The sequence below is a fragment of the Maniola hyperantus genome, chromosome 3, assembly GCF_902806685.2.
Source record: "Maniola hyperantus chromosome 3, iAphHyp1.2, whole genome shotgun sequence".
NCBI lineage: Eukaryota > Metazoa > Arthropoda > Insecta > Lepidoptera > Nymphalidae > Maniola > Maniola hyperantus.
Genome location: NC_048538.1, coordinates 4,449,562 through 4,464,052, shown reverse-complemented (window position 1 = coordinate 4,464,052; position 14,491 = coordinate 4,449,562). Strand labels below are relative to the sequence as shown.

The following is a 14,491-nucleotide window of genomic DNA, read 5'->3' as shown; positions in this document are numbered from 1 at the left end:
TACAATTGCATTGTTGCAACAAGAATCGCACAAATTCAGCCAATCAGAACAATTGAGATTGTAATAATGATTGATGCAGGTTTTAGACAATCGCCCTACTTATCTTACCTACCCAATAGGATGTGGACGTGTTTACACGGCTCTCAATACCGTCTCGTTGAAGAGGTTTTTTAAAATAATTAGGAGGGTTCTTCGACAGTTTTTGGGAAAAAACTAGCGTTTACGAAACAATAAAGGACTGTTCAAGTTTTTAGTAGATGCGTGTTCTATTCCTGATCCATCCATGATTAGTTTTCTAAATGAAAATAAGACAATTACTTACGACATTTACCTATATTTTTATTTTAACTCAGTACTTAGATATTTCATTTGAATATTTATGTTTGAATGTTTGATATTGTTGTCTTCTTATCTATACCTACACTTAAATAAATAAAAAATATTAAAAAAGCCGACTTCCAAAACAAAAGTAAAAAATAACTTTTGTTTCTACGCGTGTATGTATGTATGAAGTCGGGAAAGTTATTTTTTACTTTGTAGTGGTTTTGGAAGTCGGTTTTTTATTTTATTTTTTATTTTAAGCTTTTTAGTGTAAGTAGTCATTGCTTGGTAGCTACCTAAAATATCAATTCACCAGCAAAGCTCTCGAAATCCACATGGCTTAGCAGTTCCTTGCACCTTGCAGCATCAGGATTGAAGAGCCTTAGAATTCAATAACAAAGTCTATGCTCGGCATTTACAATATTGTTTCACCGGGAACAGTTCCTGAATCTCTTTAGTTTAGGAGTGATGTACCATGCATCATCAGGTTTGAGGAGTTCGGACTTGGAGTATTATCATGAAGTCGTTGTTTGATACCTAAAATATCAATTCATCATCAGAAATTCCCGAATCCCCACGGCTTAGGAGTTCTGTACCTTGCAGCATCAGGATTGAGGAGTTGGGATCCGAAGTTCAATCACCACAAATACACCAAAAATAATATTGCATCATCCGCAGTTCTTGAATCACTATAGTTTAGGAGTACCCTACATCATCAGGGTCGAAGAGTTGCGACTTGGAGTCCAAGCATGAAGTCGTTGCTTGGTACCTACAACATTAATTCACTATGAATACTTCCTGAATCTTGATAACTTATGTGGGCAGTAACCCTGCAGCATCAGGATTGAGGAGTCGGATCCAGAAATTTTTATGCGACCACCACCAAAACATCTTCTGTTGATTAAAATAAATATTTGAAAATCGGTCCAGAAACCACGTAAAAATCGATGTACATAGGTACATTTTAAAAAAACGGGCCGAATTGAGAACCACCTCCTTTTTGGAAGTCGGTTAATAAATACAGTTTGATTTTGTACATATTTTTTAATAATTTCAACAAAATATATTGTCTATAATGAATAAAACTAAAAAAAACTATACATATCATTTTTCATTCATTTTTTTGTCTTTATTTTATTTTGTCACTTGTACTAAAAAACTGGTTGCCTGGTCGGGATATCCGTTTGTTGCAACCCTGTTATCAATTTTTTTTTCATCTCACTTGATCGGAAAGGATTCCTTTGCCCTTTGAAATCTGCGTGGAAAGTGATAATTTTGCTCGCTAGCGTGCAAAGTACGAGTTGGAATTCGAACGTAACGAACTATGGTCTATGGTTGGCATACTTACATACCTACTTAATTATCTTTTTTCTTTCTATTACAAATAGAACATAATGAAACGTTTAGAAACGCGCTTCTTCCTTATAGTCTTTACTGTTATAAGTATTATGGTGACCAGTTGGAACACTTTATTTTTTATTTTTAATACCATTGAAGTAAACATAATATAATACCTACTCCGTTTCAGCTTTATTATAAAACAATATAAGTAGGTAGTTATATTGTTTTATATCGTTTCCCAAAAGCTGATCCACGCGTCTGGTGACCCAAGAGCTGGTGCTTATTTCGCTCAACGGTTGAGCCTTGCCGTTCAGCGAGGTAATAGCGCCAGTGTTTTGGGCACAATGCCCATAACTGACCATTTGGACGGCGTATATTTTTTGTAAATATAAATTTTTTAGTGATAAGTTTTTCTGTATGTTTTATTGTTTTAAAATTATATAGTCAAATGATGGTTATGAAAAAAAAATAAAGTTCAATTCTATTACATATTTCAGAATATAAATGATTACATAGTAGGTAGGTACTTAATGATAATTCGTTAAATTATGAAAATTATAAAAATATTTTTTTGTTCTAGGAGTTTTAGAATTCTGAAATAACCCTTCCTTTTATATTTAGCAGTCTATGTATGTATGTATGTTTGTACAGTACGCGCGGCGAGAGTTTGGCTTTGACCGTTATTGCGCAGAAATCAGAAATTGGGTATCAACGGGCAATTAGTGGGGTGCGGGGCGGGTGTGTAGGCGCACGCGGTGCTCTGATTGGCGCTCCACTGCTCCAGTCGTTCCCTGCCTCTCGCATCGATACGACGTACCGCGCCCTCGTGTTGTACAATCACGTTCACAAGTGAATTGCTATTTTCGTTAATTGTTTATTGTTGTCGATTGTTATTATTTGTTGAGTTTGTTTGTTTAAGTTTGTCAGTTAAGTTTTTTTTGTTAAATATTAAAAAGTGATTTGAAAATGCGTAAAAAAAACATTGTTTTAAAAAGGCAAGCACGGAAAATGATATATGACGTGAATTGCTTTTTAAAGAAAGAAGCTGACGAATGTGTCGATTCATTGAAGCAAATTCGAAGTCAGATTGAGGAAGTTGCTTCTTTACTCAGTCAGTCGGAGAATAACCAAACTATACAGACTATGCAGGTAATGAAAACGGAAACTGTTTCTAAATTAAATTGTGTAGTCAGTAAATTAGCTAAAATTCAAAAACGGACATCGGAGGCCACTAAGACTTCAATTGGAACTGTAAAAAATGTCTCTGTAAACTTTAAAAGGAAATAAACATTTTATATAAGTAAAATAACTATCAATAGTTTTAATAAATGAAGAAGTTTATCTATTTCGTATTATTTTCTAGCATTATTACCACTGTACATGAATTTTGACCCACTCAAATATCCAACCTGGTACATAAAAAAGGAAAAGTATTGTGTGCGTGACAGTACCCATGCGCAGTAATCCCCTCCACCCGAAGGTCAAAGCCAAACTCTCGCCGCGCGATCTGTAACTATATTGTTTATTGTGTGTTCCACCATGGCGCCTAAAAAAGTGGGGGTCTCCAAAAGAATTTTACGTGGGAAAAGATTTGCGGGAAAAATATTCAGTATTATTAGCGTTGCTTACGTTTAGCATGCAAAACAAAATTTCACTGTTGTGGACGCGGCTAAAAGGTTACTCACTTATATCTGAAATAAAACACTCCCAATATTTCTTAAATTCATAATCAGTTGGGACCTTCATCATTAGTTTTAGATGATGATAGAAAGAAACAGCGACGTCTCTTGGATCCCGTATCACATAAACAACCTGTTGAACAAAATTAGTAGTTATAATTTAAGACAATACTATTCTAATTCGTATTAAGGAATTTGGTGGTATTTCGTATTTAAGAAATTGTTGGGTAACGTATTCGTAGAAGAACAAAAGTGACCGACATAGGGTTTGACCTTGGTATAGAAAATATTTACTACTTACGTTCACATTACTAATAATAATAATCTTTATCAAAGTATCAAATCATAAAAAATCGTTACAAATATCAAATTAATAGTTATTTGTTATGCAAGGGTGCAAAGATGTTATTTTGTCCCGTTTGAATGTTTGAATTCAAAGACTCGAGCGCAAATAAATTTGCACCCGTGCGAAACACAACTTTTCATCTCACTACAGCGAGGAAAACGCTAGATGATTGATACAACAGGCGCCAGTACCGTGAAGGTTTCAATAAGAAGTTTCTCTATTATAAACACGAAAGTGTGTCTGTCTGCTAGCTTTTCACACATATCCGTTCAACCGATTCCGATTAAATTTGGTACAGAGTTAGCTTATATCCTTAAAATACATTTTAATACTTCTATCATTTGTACCTTTGTCTTATCCAATAATGATGGTGGTAGCAGCGACAGCGGCAAGTGACTTTTGATGAATCTTGGCGATGCCATGCTCTCTATTTCACTCATCGTGAACATCATGAGGCTTTCTCTCATCGTATTTTTCTGTTCTTGCGTCATCGTTGTACGTTTATTTGTTATTGCTGGAAACCTGCAAAAATGAGATCTACAGAATGGTTTAAAAATAATGTATTTAACCAATGTAAGTAGGTAGGTAAGTATGTACTTATTTCATTTACATAAATGTTAGTATGGTTGTTTGACGTCTACGTTGTATTTTAAACTAATTAAACTAATAAAAGGAAAAGTTGACTGACTGACTGATGATAGCAACGCAAAGCTCAAACTAGTGGACGGATCGGGCTGTTTGGTATTAGCAGATGACTATTGCGACGTACACATCCGCTAGGAAAAGATTTTTGAAAATTTTAAACCAAGGTGGCAAATTAATAGGGGTTTGAAATTGGTGTAGTCTATGTGGACAAAGTCGCAGGCAAAAGCTAGTTGTGTCACAGATACTTTTTAAATATGCCATTGCTAGGCTCAAATCCAAGAGGGGAGGTTGTCCTCCGAACATCTACCGCATGTTAGCGAGCTACTTTCACAACAGGCGCGTTGGCCTATTCATCGGGGACCAGGTGCGGTGGAAGACGTCGACCATGGGGTGTCCACAGGGATCAGTGCTGGGGCCAACTTTATGGAACGTCCTCCTTGACGACTTGCTTCGGTTGCCGCTACCGGGGGGAGTAAAGATCGTAGCGTACGCGGACGACGTCACGATTCTGATTGAGGCCGATACGCGTAGAGCGATCGAGACCGCCGCGGCCGATACCATCCGGCAGATTGAGGACTGGGGCCGTCGCAACCGGCTCGCATTCGCTCCCAGCAAGTCGCAAACTATGACGCTAAAGGGCAAGCTCAGGAAGCGACCCCCAGTAATCAAGTTCGGTGGTAGCTCGATCAGGCACGTGACGGAGGCGGTCGTTCTTGGCGTGACTATCGATGCAAGTCTGTCCTTCGCGCAGCATGCGTTGTCGATCGGGGAGCGCGCGGCGAGATGCTTCGGGAAGATGTCGCGTGTGTCGACTTCATCCTGGGGCATCCGTTATCCTGCGCTGCGCATCCTGTACCGTGGAACATTCGTAGCGACGATAACGTATGCTGCAGCGTGCTGGGCGGGGAGGGCGGCGCTTTACGTCGTGCGGTCGACGCTCATCAAGGCGCAGAGGTATTCCCTCATCTTACTCACAAAAGCGTATCGCTCCGCCAGCTCCGCTGCGCTAGCGGTGCTCGCGGGTGTGTTGCCGGCCGACCTGGAATTGATCCGTGTTGGGAGAATCGAAGAGGTGCGCCAGTCCGTGCCCAAGATGGAGTTGAGCAGACGCAAGCGGGATATCGGGTCGGATGTGATTGCGATGTGGCAGGAGCGGTGGTCTGCGGAGATTTGGGGTGACGAATTGCGACGCTTTTTCCCAGACGTATCCGGCAGGCTCGGGGCCACCTGGGTCGCGCCGGACTACGAGACCTCACAGATCCTCATCGGACACGGCTGTTTCCGGGCGCGCCTGCATAGGATGACGTTGTGCGAGAGCCCGGCGTGCGAGTGCGGCTTTGGCGACGAGGATAGGCACCATGTGCTGTGGGAGTGACCCCTTTATGAGGACTTGCGAGTGACGATGTTGGATGGGATCGTACGCGGGGAAGCGGGGCCGGTCTTCTACATGGACCTCGTCTCATCGGCGGGGAACTACAACCGGCTACGGGAATTCGCGCACCATTGGCATAAGAGGCGAAGCAGCTCGGAGCGTACAGGTGCCAGGTCGGCACCACGGAGGAGCAGCAGCGGAGATCACAGCTGTATTAGTGAGCATAAGGGACAAGGAAGAGACAAAATAATTTGTAGGGAGTCCCGGGAAAATGCCAAGAGCAAGTACCAACCGGGCGCCCTCCCGCGATTCGGCCCATATAACCGAGAGGTTGGTGGGGCCATGGGAGGTGGAGGGTTGTACCAATGCCATTGCTAGGCTAAGCTAGGTATATGAAGTTACCTTTAGAAACTGTAGTAGGTAAATTCAACTGATTTTTTTTAACTTACTCTAAATATGGAAATCTTATAGTTATGGTTGTTGATGCAGCCTTCTCGTAATCTAAATTGTTACCTAACAACCATATCAATTCCTGAGTCATGGTTGTTCCTGGGAAATAATAAATTAAATGGATAAATAATTTGATTTAATTCACTTAATTGAATTTAAAAATATTTATTGCTAAGTATCCATAATAGCATAATGTTTAAAAATTGGTACATACTTAAAAACAAAGAGCGATCTTATCACTACAGTGATGATGATTCCAGACAACCTATACCTACCTGCTTAAGAACTTATAGAAATATATGCCGTTGACATCCGCTAAGAAAGAATTTTTGAAAATTCAACCCCTAAAGGGGTAAAATAGTGGGTTGAAATTTGTGTAATCTACGCGGACGAAGTTGCGGGGATAGGCTAGTTTATCATAAAACTTCAAAATATTTTGCGTGAGCTTTCTACAGAAACTTAAATAAGTATCTTGATAATTATATTAGTACTTACCAGATTTTGGGAATGTAACAATGAATGTGTCATCAGATCTCAGAGGAAAGTTGTAAATATTTGCAGCTTCCAACAAATATACTTCCGGTAACAAATATTTTTTTGAGCCAATATGAACGAAATCTAAAAAAAAAACTTTCCTTAGCGAAGATACTAGATACCTACCTACAGCTGTTCATTAACTTTCTATAGGTATCTTTTTCCAATTCATATAATCAGATTCCTTGTAAAACTTACCTTTTAAATAGCCTCCCGTATCTAACTTTTCCAGAGAATCCATTACTTTGACCTCGTACGGGAAATCTTTTATAAGTTTTTCATCCATCATTTTAACAAAAGTTTTATTTACTGCAGTCACAATTAGTGCACTAAGCACCACTGCAGTAAAATGAAGATCTTATATTAAGTATATCTACAAGATAAGTAATATCGTCTTGACTTTTTCATTCCTTATCTGTTTATAATTTTAGTAGGTACTTACTACTTACTTACTACTTTTCTGCCATAACTATATGTACAGTTAGCTATGTAGTATGTATTATTTATTTAATTATACTATATTGATTTTATATAGTATTTATATACATGTATATTGTATATATTATATTATATTTTATAGTATGTACCTATTAGAGTGTATGTGTTTATATATACCTATATATATTTATATATATATTATATTTATAGCTACATTGCGACTCCCCGTCTTACAGTTCTATAAGTTCTTAAGTATGGGTTGCCTGGAAGAGATCACTTTAGTGATAAGGTCGCCCTTTGTTTTTTAAGTGTATCCTGTATTCTTACTCTCTGTAAATCTATTAACAATAAAGTTATTTTAAATTAATTTTTTTTACTTACTTATCTGATAAGTATGTGGCGATAGATAAAAAAAAGCAACTCTTACCGCAAGAGTAAATACTCCTGTGGTGTAATCAGTACCCTTATTATGAAATGCGAAAGTGTGTTATACATCGATAATAATAATAGGCTTCCTCCGATTAAAATTCTCAAAATATTTTTTATTATCAGAAATCGTTCAGTTACATACAGATTCATATAGTTAATTAGATGTTAGTAATGCGGGAAACGTAAGTCAGTGTCCCGTAGATGTTCCGCGATCCACTCGTCCGCCTGAGCCGTCATCTCTGCGTCGAAATACTCTAGCCACTCTCCTGGCATACCTGTAACAATTCATACGAATATTATAAACGCGAAAGTCTTATCTGTCTGTCTGTTTGTTTGTCTGCTAGCCTTTCACGGCCCATCCGTTCAACCGATTTTGACGAAATTTGGTACAGATATTATAGCTTGCATCCCGGGGAAGGACATAGGTTACTTTTTATCCCGGAAAATCAAAGAGTTCCCACGAGATTTTGAAAAACCTAAATCCAGGCGGACGAAGTCGCGGGCATCATCTAGTAATAAATAAAACATGATCGTTGTTAATGTCGCTCGTCTCTCAGATATAAATCTGAGCTGTGACATAATATTATACAATCGAAGATTATTTAAATGATAAAAAGCGAGGATTTGACTCGCTCCAGGAATGCGCGGTACTGCAATTGCTTAATCCAGCGGCAGAAAGTAATGTAAATAGACCTTTATAAGGAGACTAGCTTATGCTCGCAACTTCGTCCGCGTGGACTGCACAAATTTCAAACACCTATTTCACCCCCTTAGGGGTTGAATTTTCAAAAATCCTTTCTTAGCGGATGCCTATGTCTTAATAGCTATCTGCATACCAAATTTCAGCTCGATCCGTCCAGTAGTTTGAGCTGTGCGTTGATAGATCAGTCAGTCAGTCAGGCAGTCACCTTTTCCTTTTATATATTTAGATAACAGATTTGTAGAGCATTGTCTCTGTCGTTGAGACCGACAAAACGTCATATAGGTATGAGTGGCAGAGAAGCCGAAATGTCATTCTAAAGGCCGATGTACATAACTTTCGGCCGCGCACTGTACTATTTGTACGATTTTGAGAAAATTTATTGATTAGAATTATTTATTTACTTACCTTTTCTTATAAAAGCGCCGTCACTCCTAAATGCGCCACAATGCTGTAAATGCTCCATGTTAACTGACTTATTCTTCTTAAAGTTATCGAAATCAAGATGGTGGGCAAGTGTGTTAACTTGCTCGTTTGAGAATGTTTTACAAAAAAAGCTCGCCACTCGTCGTATTGCTGACGGCAAATCCTATAAAAAATTAAATGAATACATATATATTAACATTGACCCGAGTTTTGCGCGATATACATTGCATTGTTTAAAAGATACTAAATCACTGAAACTACAAAATGAGGCAAATGGTTATCGGTATTGGATTGTGTTTAGTAGTATAACAATAACGCAAAGTTTTTGCTAGCGTTCTGGTTACACCCTGTATAAACGCACCCTAATTCAGTTCAACGCTGTAGGTAGTAAATACCTTATTACTAACATAGAATCAACCGCTCGAAGCAACAATTTTTACAACTTAATTGGTTAGGTACCTTAATTGTTTCCTCATAAATTAATAATAACATGTGTGGATGACTGCGCTTCTCCCAAGCTTCTAGAACATGCTCAAAGTAAGGGGCGTACAACACTGGAAAGGAAGATATTTATTTGATAAGGTGCGTCCAGTTCATGTAACATTTCATAAAACTCTTGTTATATTAATAATAATATTAAAACCAGGTCTTCCCATTAATAAAACCGGCCAAGTGCGAGTCAGACTCGCGCACCGAGGTTTCCGTACTACAGTTGTATATTTTCGATTTTGCACGATAAATAAAAAACTATTATGCATAAAAATAAATAAAAGTCTGTTTTAGAATGCACAGGTAAAGCCCTTTCATATGATACCCCACTTGGTATCTCTTGGATTTCTTCTCTCGCGGGGTTTCTGGCATCATCTAGTGACCCATTACTTACTATTATCAGATATGAAGTTATTCCAAAACGGCTTGAATTTGTTATTTGGTTTCATCATCTTCATCAACTGAAGATGATGGTAGTAAGAAACGGCGATGTCTCTTGGATCTCGTATCATATATACCACCTGTGAAAATTAATTTAAATAAGTAGTGGACTAAAAGCCACCGCGTGTCAGACCTTCGTTATTTTATAAAAGCTGAAAGTTTTCTGCGTATTGTCCCCAATACAGGGAGGAACGATCAGCGGCTATGAAGTTTGGATCATGGTGGCTTTGGGAGACAACAGGTAGGTAATAAAGGTGTCAAAAATTCTTACGTCAAGGTATAAAGTCTATTTTTTAAATATTTACTTCGGAATAGTATTAGAAATCACGTTATGCATTGCCAAACACTTAGTATCGTGACAACCCCCTGCCAGACACCCTTAAACTTTTAAACTTTTAAGTAGTTTTAAGCTTTTTAAACGATCATTCGGGATAGGGAATGATCACTTTTGTCGATGTTACTCCATACTTAACTCCGTCAAATTAATGTTTGACAATTCTTCCTTTTACTTAATGTCAGGTAGGTCTCGTGTAAATTTAGTGAAGATGGGTTTAGATATAATGGATCATTTTGGAGTTGGAGACTGGAACTCCTCAACGGGTAACAGCAAACGATGGTGATCAGTGCAACAGCTTAGTAAAAAGTAGAGTTTTAACCCTTTAAATAAGTACGTCATACATTTTCAATCCTTTTCAGGTTTGTTTTCGCTAAAAAAAATGGTAGGTGCCTAGGTATGTGCCTCTATGTCGCAGTACAATAATTCAATACGGGTTTTATTATCATTCAGAACATTTCACGAGGAAAATTTATATTTATTGATCGCAGATTGATAGCAGATTTGTAGAGCACTGTCTCGGTCGTTGAGACCGACAAAACGTCATATGGGTATGAATGGCAGAGACAACGCTCTACAAAGATGAAATGTCATTCTAAAGGCCGAAGTTCATCACTTTCGGCCGCGTACCTACTGTAATAGTATATTGACATTCATAATATTTATCAATGGAATAAGGTGCTTAAACTTATGACCTTTGCAATGTCCAATAGCGATGGTGGTAATAGTGACAGCGGCATATGACTTTTGACCAATCTCGGTGAAGGCATTTCTCTTATTTCTTCAACGGTAGCGGCCGACAGTAGGTGTTTTTTCATCTCGTCTCTCTGACTTCCCGTTAAATTCAGTTTATCTGCAGGAACTAATGCAGATACTCTACCAATGATTAAATTATTATTTATTAGGGTGCATTCTTTAGTTAAACTGTGATAGCCTAGTGGTTAGGACGTCCGCCTTCTAATTGGAGGTCGGGCGTTTGATTCCGGGAACGCACCTCTAACTTTTCGGAGTTATGTGCGTTTTAATTAATTAAATATCCCTTTGCTTTAACGGTGAAGGAAAACATCGTGAAGAAACCTGCATGCCTGAGAGTTCTCCATAGTGTTCTCAAAGGTGTGTGAAGTCTACCAATCCGCCCATGGCCAGCGTGGTAGACTATGGCCAAAACCCTGAGAGGAGACCCGTGCTCTGTAGTGAGCCGGTGATGGTTTGATCATTAGATCATCCGATTAGAAGGCGGATGTCCTAACCACTAGGGTATTACAGCTTCAGGCATTTATATTATACCAAATGTTAATTCATCATCATCATCGTCATCAACCGATAGAAGTTGAAGTTAGTATATGTTTTAGGAAACGGTAATTTTTTATTGCCATCCTTTAACTTGCCACAAAACGTGGGAAATTTTCAAAAAATATTGGTCCTACGTTAAAGCATTATTTTTTAGAAACTTTAGTTTTTGTAAATTCCCACATTTTTGGCTATACCCAAAAACATTTTTTTGCAGTTAACGGCTTTTTAGCTAAGAGTATTGTATGTTTATCTAATTGATGTTTTAAGGGTAACTCACTCTAAAAATGGAAATCTTTTATTTAGAATTGTTGCTGCAGCTTTCTCGTAATCTAAATTGTTGCATATCAACCATACTAATTCTTGACACAAAGTTGTTCCTGAAAAATAACAATAATAAGTAATCCATACAATAATATTATAAATGCGAAAGTGTGTCTGCCTGTCTGTCTGCTAGCTTTTCACGGCGCAACCGTTTAACCGATTTTGACGAAATTTTGTACAGAGATAGCTTGCATCCCGGGGAAGGACATAGGCTACTTTTTATCCCAGAAAATTGAAGAGGGCCCACAGGATTTTTCAATACCTAAATCCACGCGGACGAAGTCGCGGGCATCATCTAGTATTAGAATAATCCCATGATAATCCCCGATTTTCTGCTATAGATGATCCATCTCCATAGTCGATTGGTGTAGCTACCTAATTCAAGCGCAATTTCCGTTAAATAATATATTATGCCTACTATAGTTTCAAAGTAACACGCGCTTAAAGTTTTGTTACTTATGTAAATATTTGACCCCGCGTAACTTTAAAACTAATACGGATTTTTCAGAAACCTGGAAAACCACAGAAACCAATATCAATTTCTAGAACATGTCTCTAAAATTTCATTAAATTTTATTGGTTAAGTAGCTTATGCTCGCGACTCCGTCCACGTGGACAACACAAATTTCAAACCCCTATTTCACACCCTTAGGGGTTGAATTTTCAAAAATCCTTTCTTAGCAGATGCCATAATAGTTATCTGCATGCCAAATTTCAGCCCGATCCGTTCAGTAGTTTGAGCTGTGCGTTGATAGATCAGTCAGTCAGTCAGTCACCTTTTCCTTTTATATATTTCAAATTTCAGCCAGATCCGTTCAGTAGTTTGAGCTGTGCGTTGATAGATCAGTCAGTCAGTCAGTCAGTCAGTCAGTCAGTCAGTCAGTCACCTTTTCCTTTTATATATTTAGATATCCAAATGAGAACTATGTAATTAGGTACGTTTGTTTGGAGCCACTACGAAATAAACTCCTCGTAAACTGATGAGATTAATAATTATAAAATTCTGATTACCTGATTTGGGATACGTAATGATAAAAGTATCATCTGATCTCAGAGGAAAGTTGTAAATATTTGCGGCTATCGACAAATATCCTTTCTGCAAGAAGTATTTTTTCGGACCAACCCGGAGAAACTCTTCCTTGTAACCTACGTATAAAGGATTATTATTAGATTCATTTTTCATACTAATATTATAAATGCGAAAGTGTCTGTCTGCCCGTCTGTCTGTCTGTCTGGTAGCTTTTCACGGATCAACCATGCAACCGATTTTGACGAATTTTGGTACACAGATAGCTTACATCCCGGGGAAGGACATAGGCTATTTTTTATCCCGGAAAATTGAAGAGTTCCCGCAGGATTTTTAAAAACCTAAATCCACGCGGACGAAGTCGAGGACATCATCTAGTATATAATAAAGATTTGATTTTATACTCATAATCCCGAAAAGTTAGAGGTACGTGCCTAGGATCGAACCCCCAACCTTCCGAATAAGTCGAATTCTGAGGCCGACGTCTAGTGGTTAACCACTAGGCTATCACGGCTCTTAAAATCATAGATCCTATATTGTAATCTAGTTTGTTGTATTAAATTACCTCTTATGTAGCCATTCAACTCTTCGTTTTCCTGTGTATCCAGCTCTTCAATGTTGTAAGGAAAGTCTTTAATATTTTGTTTTTCATCCATCGTCAAACAAAACAATTTTTTTTCAATACAACTTTACTGAACCACAGTTTTATTAAAACTACCAAAAAATTTGTAATGTGCACGATGTGTGGATTTGGAACGTTAAGTTGGTACCTATAATACCTACCTTTAATTTATGTATCGTACTGTTTTTAGGGTTCCGTATCTCCGGAGAAAAAAGAAACCCTAAGAGTGGGAACTCACGGAGCGGTTTTAACTCGCGCGCGCCGTGGTTGCGGGATCGCAATACTCATCACACAATACCTACTACGAACACGAAATACATGGACATGTATTTCGACGCGGTTTATTCCCGCGGAGTGCGCGGTTGTTTGCGGGTTCCGCTGCACCAACGGGCAACTTGAGGAATCGCGCGGGCCGCGGTCGCCCGCGAGTTTTTCGGGCGTCACCCGCAAGGTCTGCTATCGGTCGGCGGGCGAAGTTAAGTAATTCTTTGCAGCCTTAAATAACCGCGGGTCTTGTGATCATCGCCCGCCAAGTTTGCGGATGATGGTCGCAACCGCGGCGGTTGCGGTTCCCGCACAAACAAGCGGTCTCGACTCTCGTGAGTATAGAAATAAAATAGCTGTCCCGCAATCACAGCGGGCACGGGTGCAGAACGCTCCTTGAGTTGCCACTCTTATTCATCATCTCGTTGAATCTTATTCTCATTTCGTTGCCTGTCAGTCGTGTTTGTCAAAACCCGTTGACCTAGAATCATGAAATGGCACGTGGCAATGGAAAGGAAAAAAATCCAAAAACCCTGAATTTGTGGTAACACCACAAGCAAAATGAAGATGAAGCCTCAATAGCTCAACTGGTAAAGGAGTGGACTGAAAACCGAAAGGTCGACGGTTCAAACCCCGCCCGTTGCACTATTGTCGTGCCTACTCCTAGCACAAGCCTGACGCTTAGTTGGAGAGGGAAGGGGAATATTAGTCATTTAACATGGCTAATATTCTTTAAAAATCTAAAATTGTTAGATATTTGTTGTACGATGGTGCGGAATTCGGACTCGCACTTGACCGGTTTTTTATCTTTATTTGGTTATCACCTTGGTTATCTCATGTTTATTCTCAACGAGATTCGAAAAGAAAATAATATTATATTTTTCTCCCGCTTGCTCGGAATCGGCTACTTTACTGAACGAATGATTTCATTACAGAAAACTGTTATTGTTATTGGGTCTTTACTGGCCGCACGCCAGTAATTTCCACGAGGACTGTAATGGAAATTGCTGGACAGTTTC

General features: G+C 38.7%; 2 protein-coding genes across 2 annotated transcripts in view; both read right to left on the bottom strand.

Moving 5' to 3' along the window:
* Window positions 1-3,339: 3,339 nt before the first annotated feature.
* On the bottom strand, window positions 3,340-7,020 carry LOC138404726 (luciferin sulfotransferase-like). Its single transcript, XM_069509517.1, has 5 exons — window positions 6,887-7,020; window positions 6,650-6,772; window positions 6,154-6,253; window positions 4,035-4,209; window positions 3,340-3,474 (listed from the first exon to the last, which is right to left on the bottom strand). The coding sequence occupies exons 1-5, from the start codon at window positions 6,975-6,977 to the stop codon at window positions 3,340-3,342; spliced, it is 624 nt and encodes a 207-aa protein (XP_069365618.1). The 5' UTR covers window positions 6,978-7,020.
* Window positions 7,021-7,705: 685 nt separating this feature from the next.
* Window positions 7,706-14,491, bottom strand: part of LOC117996417 (uncharacterized) — a 29,951-nt gene continuing 23,165 nt past the window's right edge. The window contains exons 8-14 of the mRNA XM_069509634.1: window positions 12,571-12,705; window positions 11,516-11,615; window positions 10,641-10,821; window positions 9,565-9,691; window positions 9,141-9,235; window positions 8,664-8,844; window positions 7,706-7,830 (exon numbers count right to left, since the gene is read on the bottom strand). Coding sequence (XP_069365735.1) covers window positions 7,721-7,830; window positions 8,664-8,844; window positions 9,141-9,235; window positions 9,565-9,691; window positions 10,641-10,821; window positions 11,516-11,615; window positions 12,571-12,705 — 929 coding nt within the window. The 3' untranslated portion in view covers window positions 7,706-7,720. The remainder of the gene's footprint in view (window positions 7,831-8,663; window positions 8,845-9,140; window positions 9,236-9,564; window positions 9,692-10,640; window positions 10,822-11,515; window positions 11,616-12,570; window positions 12,706-14,491) is intronic.

Coding starts and splice junctions, on each gene's coding strand:
- LOC138404726 (XM_069509517.1), bottom strand. CDS start 6,977: ATGATGGATGAAAAACTTATAAAAGATTTCCCGTACGAGGTCAAAGTA. Junction 6,773..6,886: donor TACGGGAGGCTATTTAAAAG/GTAAGTTTTACA, acceptor TTTTTTTTTTAG/ATTTCGTTCATATTGGCTCA. Junction 3,475..4,034: donor CATTATTGGATAAGACAAAG/GTACAAATGATA, acceptor TTTGTTCAACAG/GTTGTTTATGTGATACGGGA.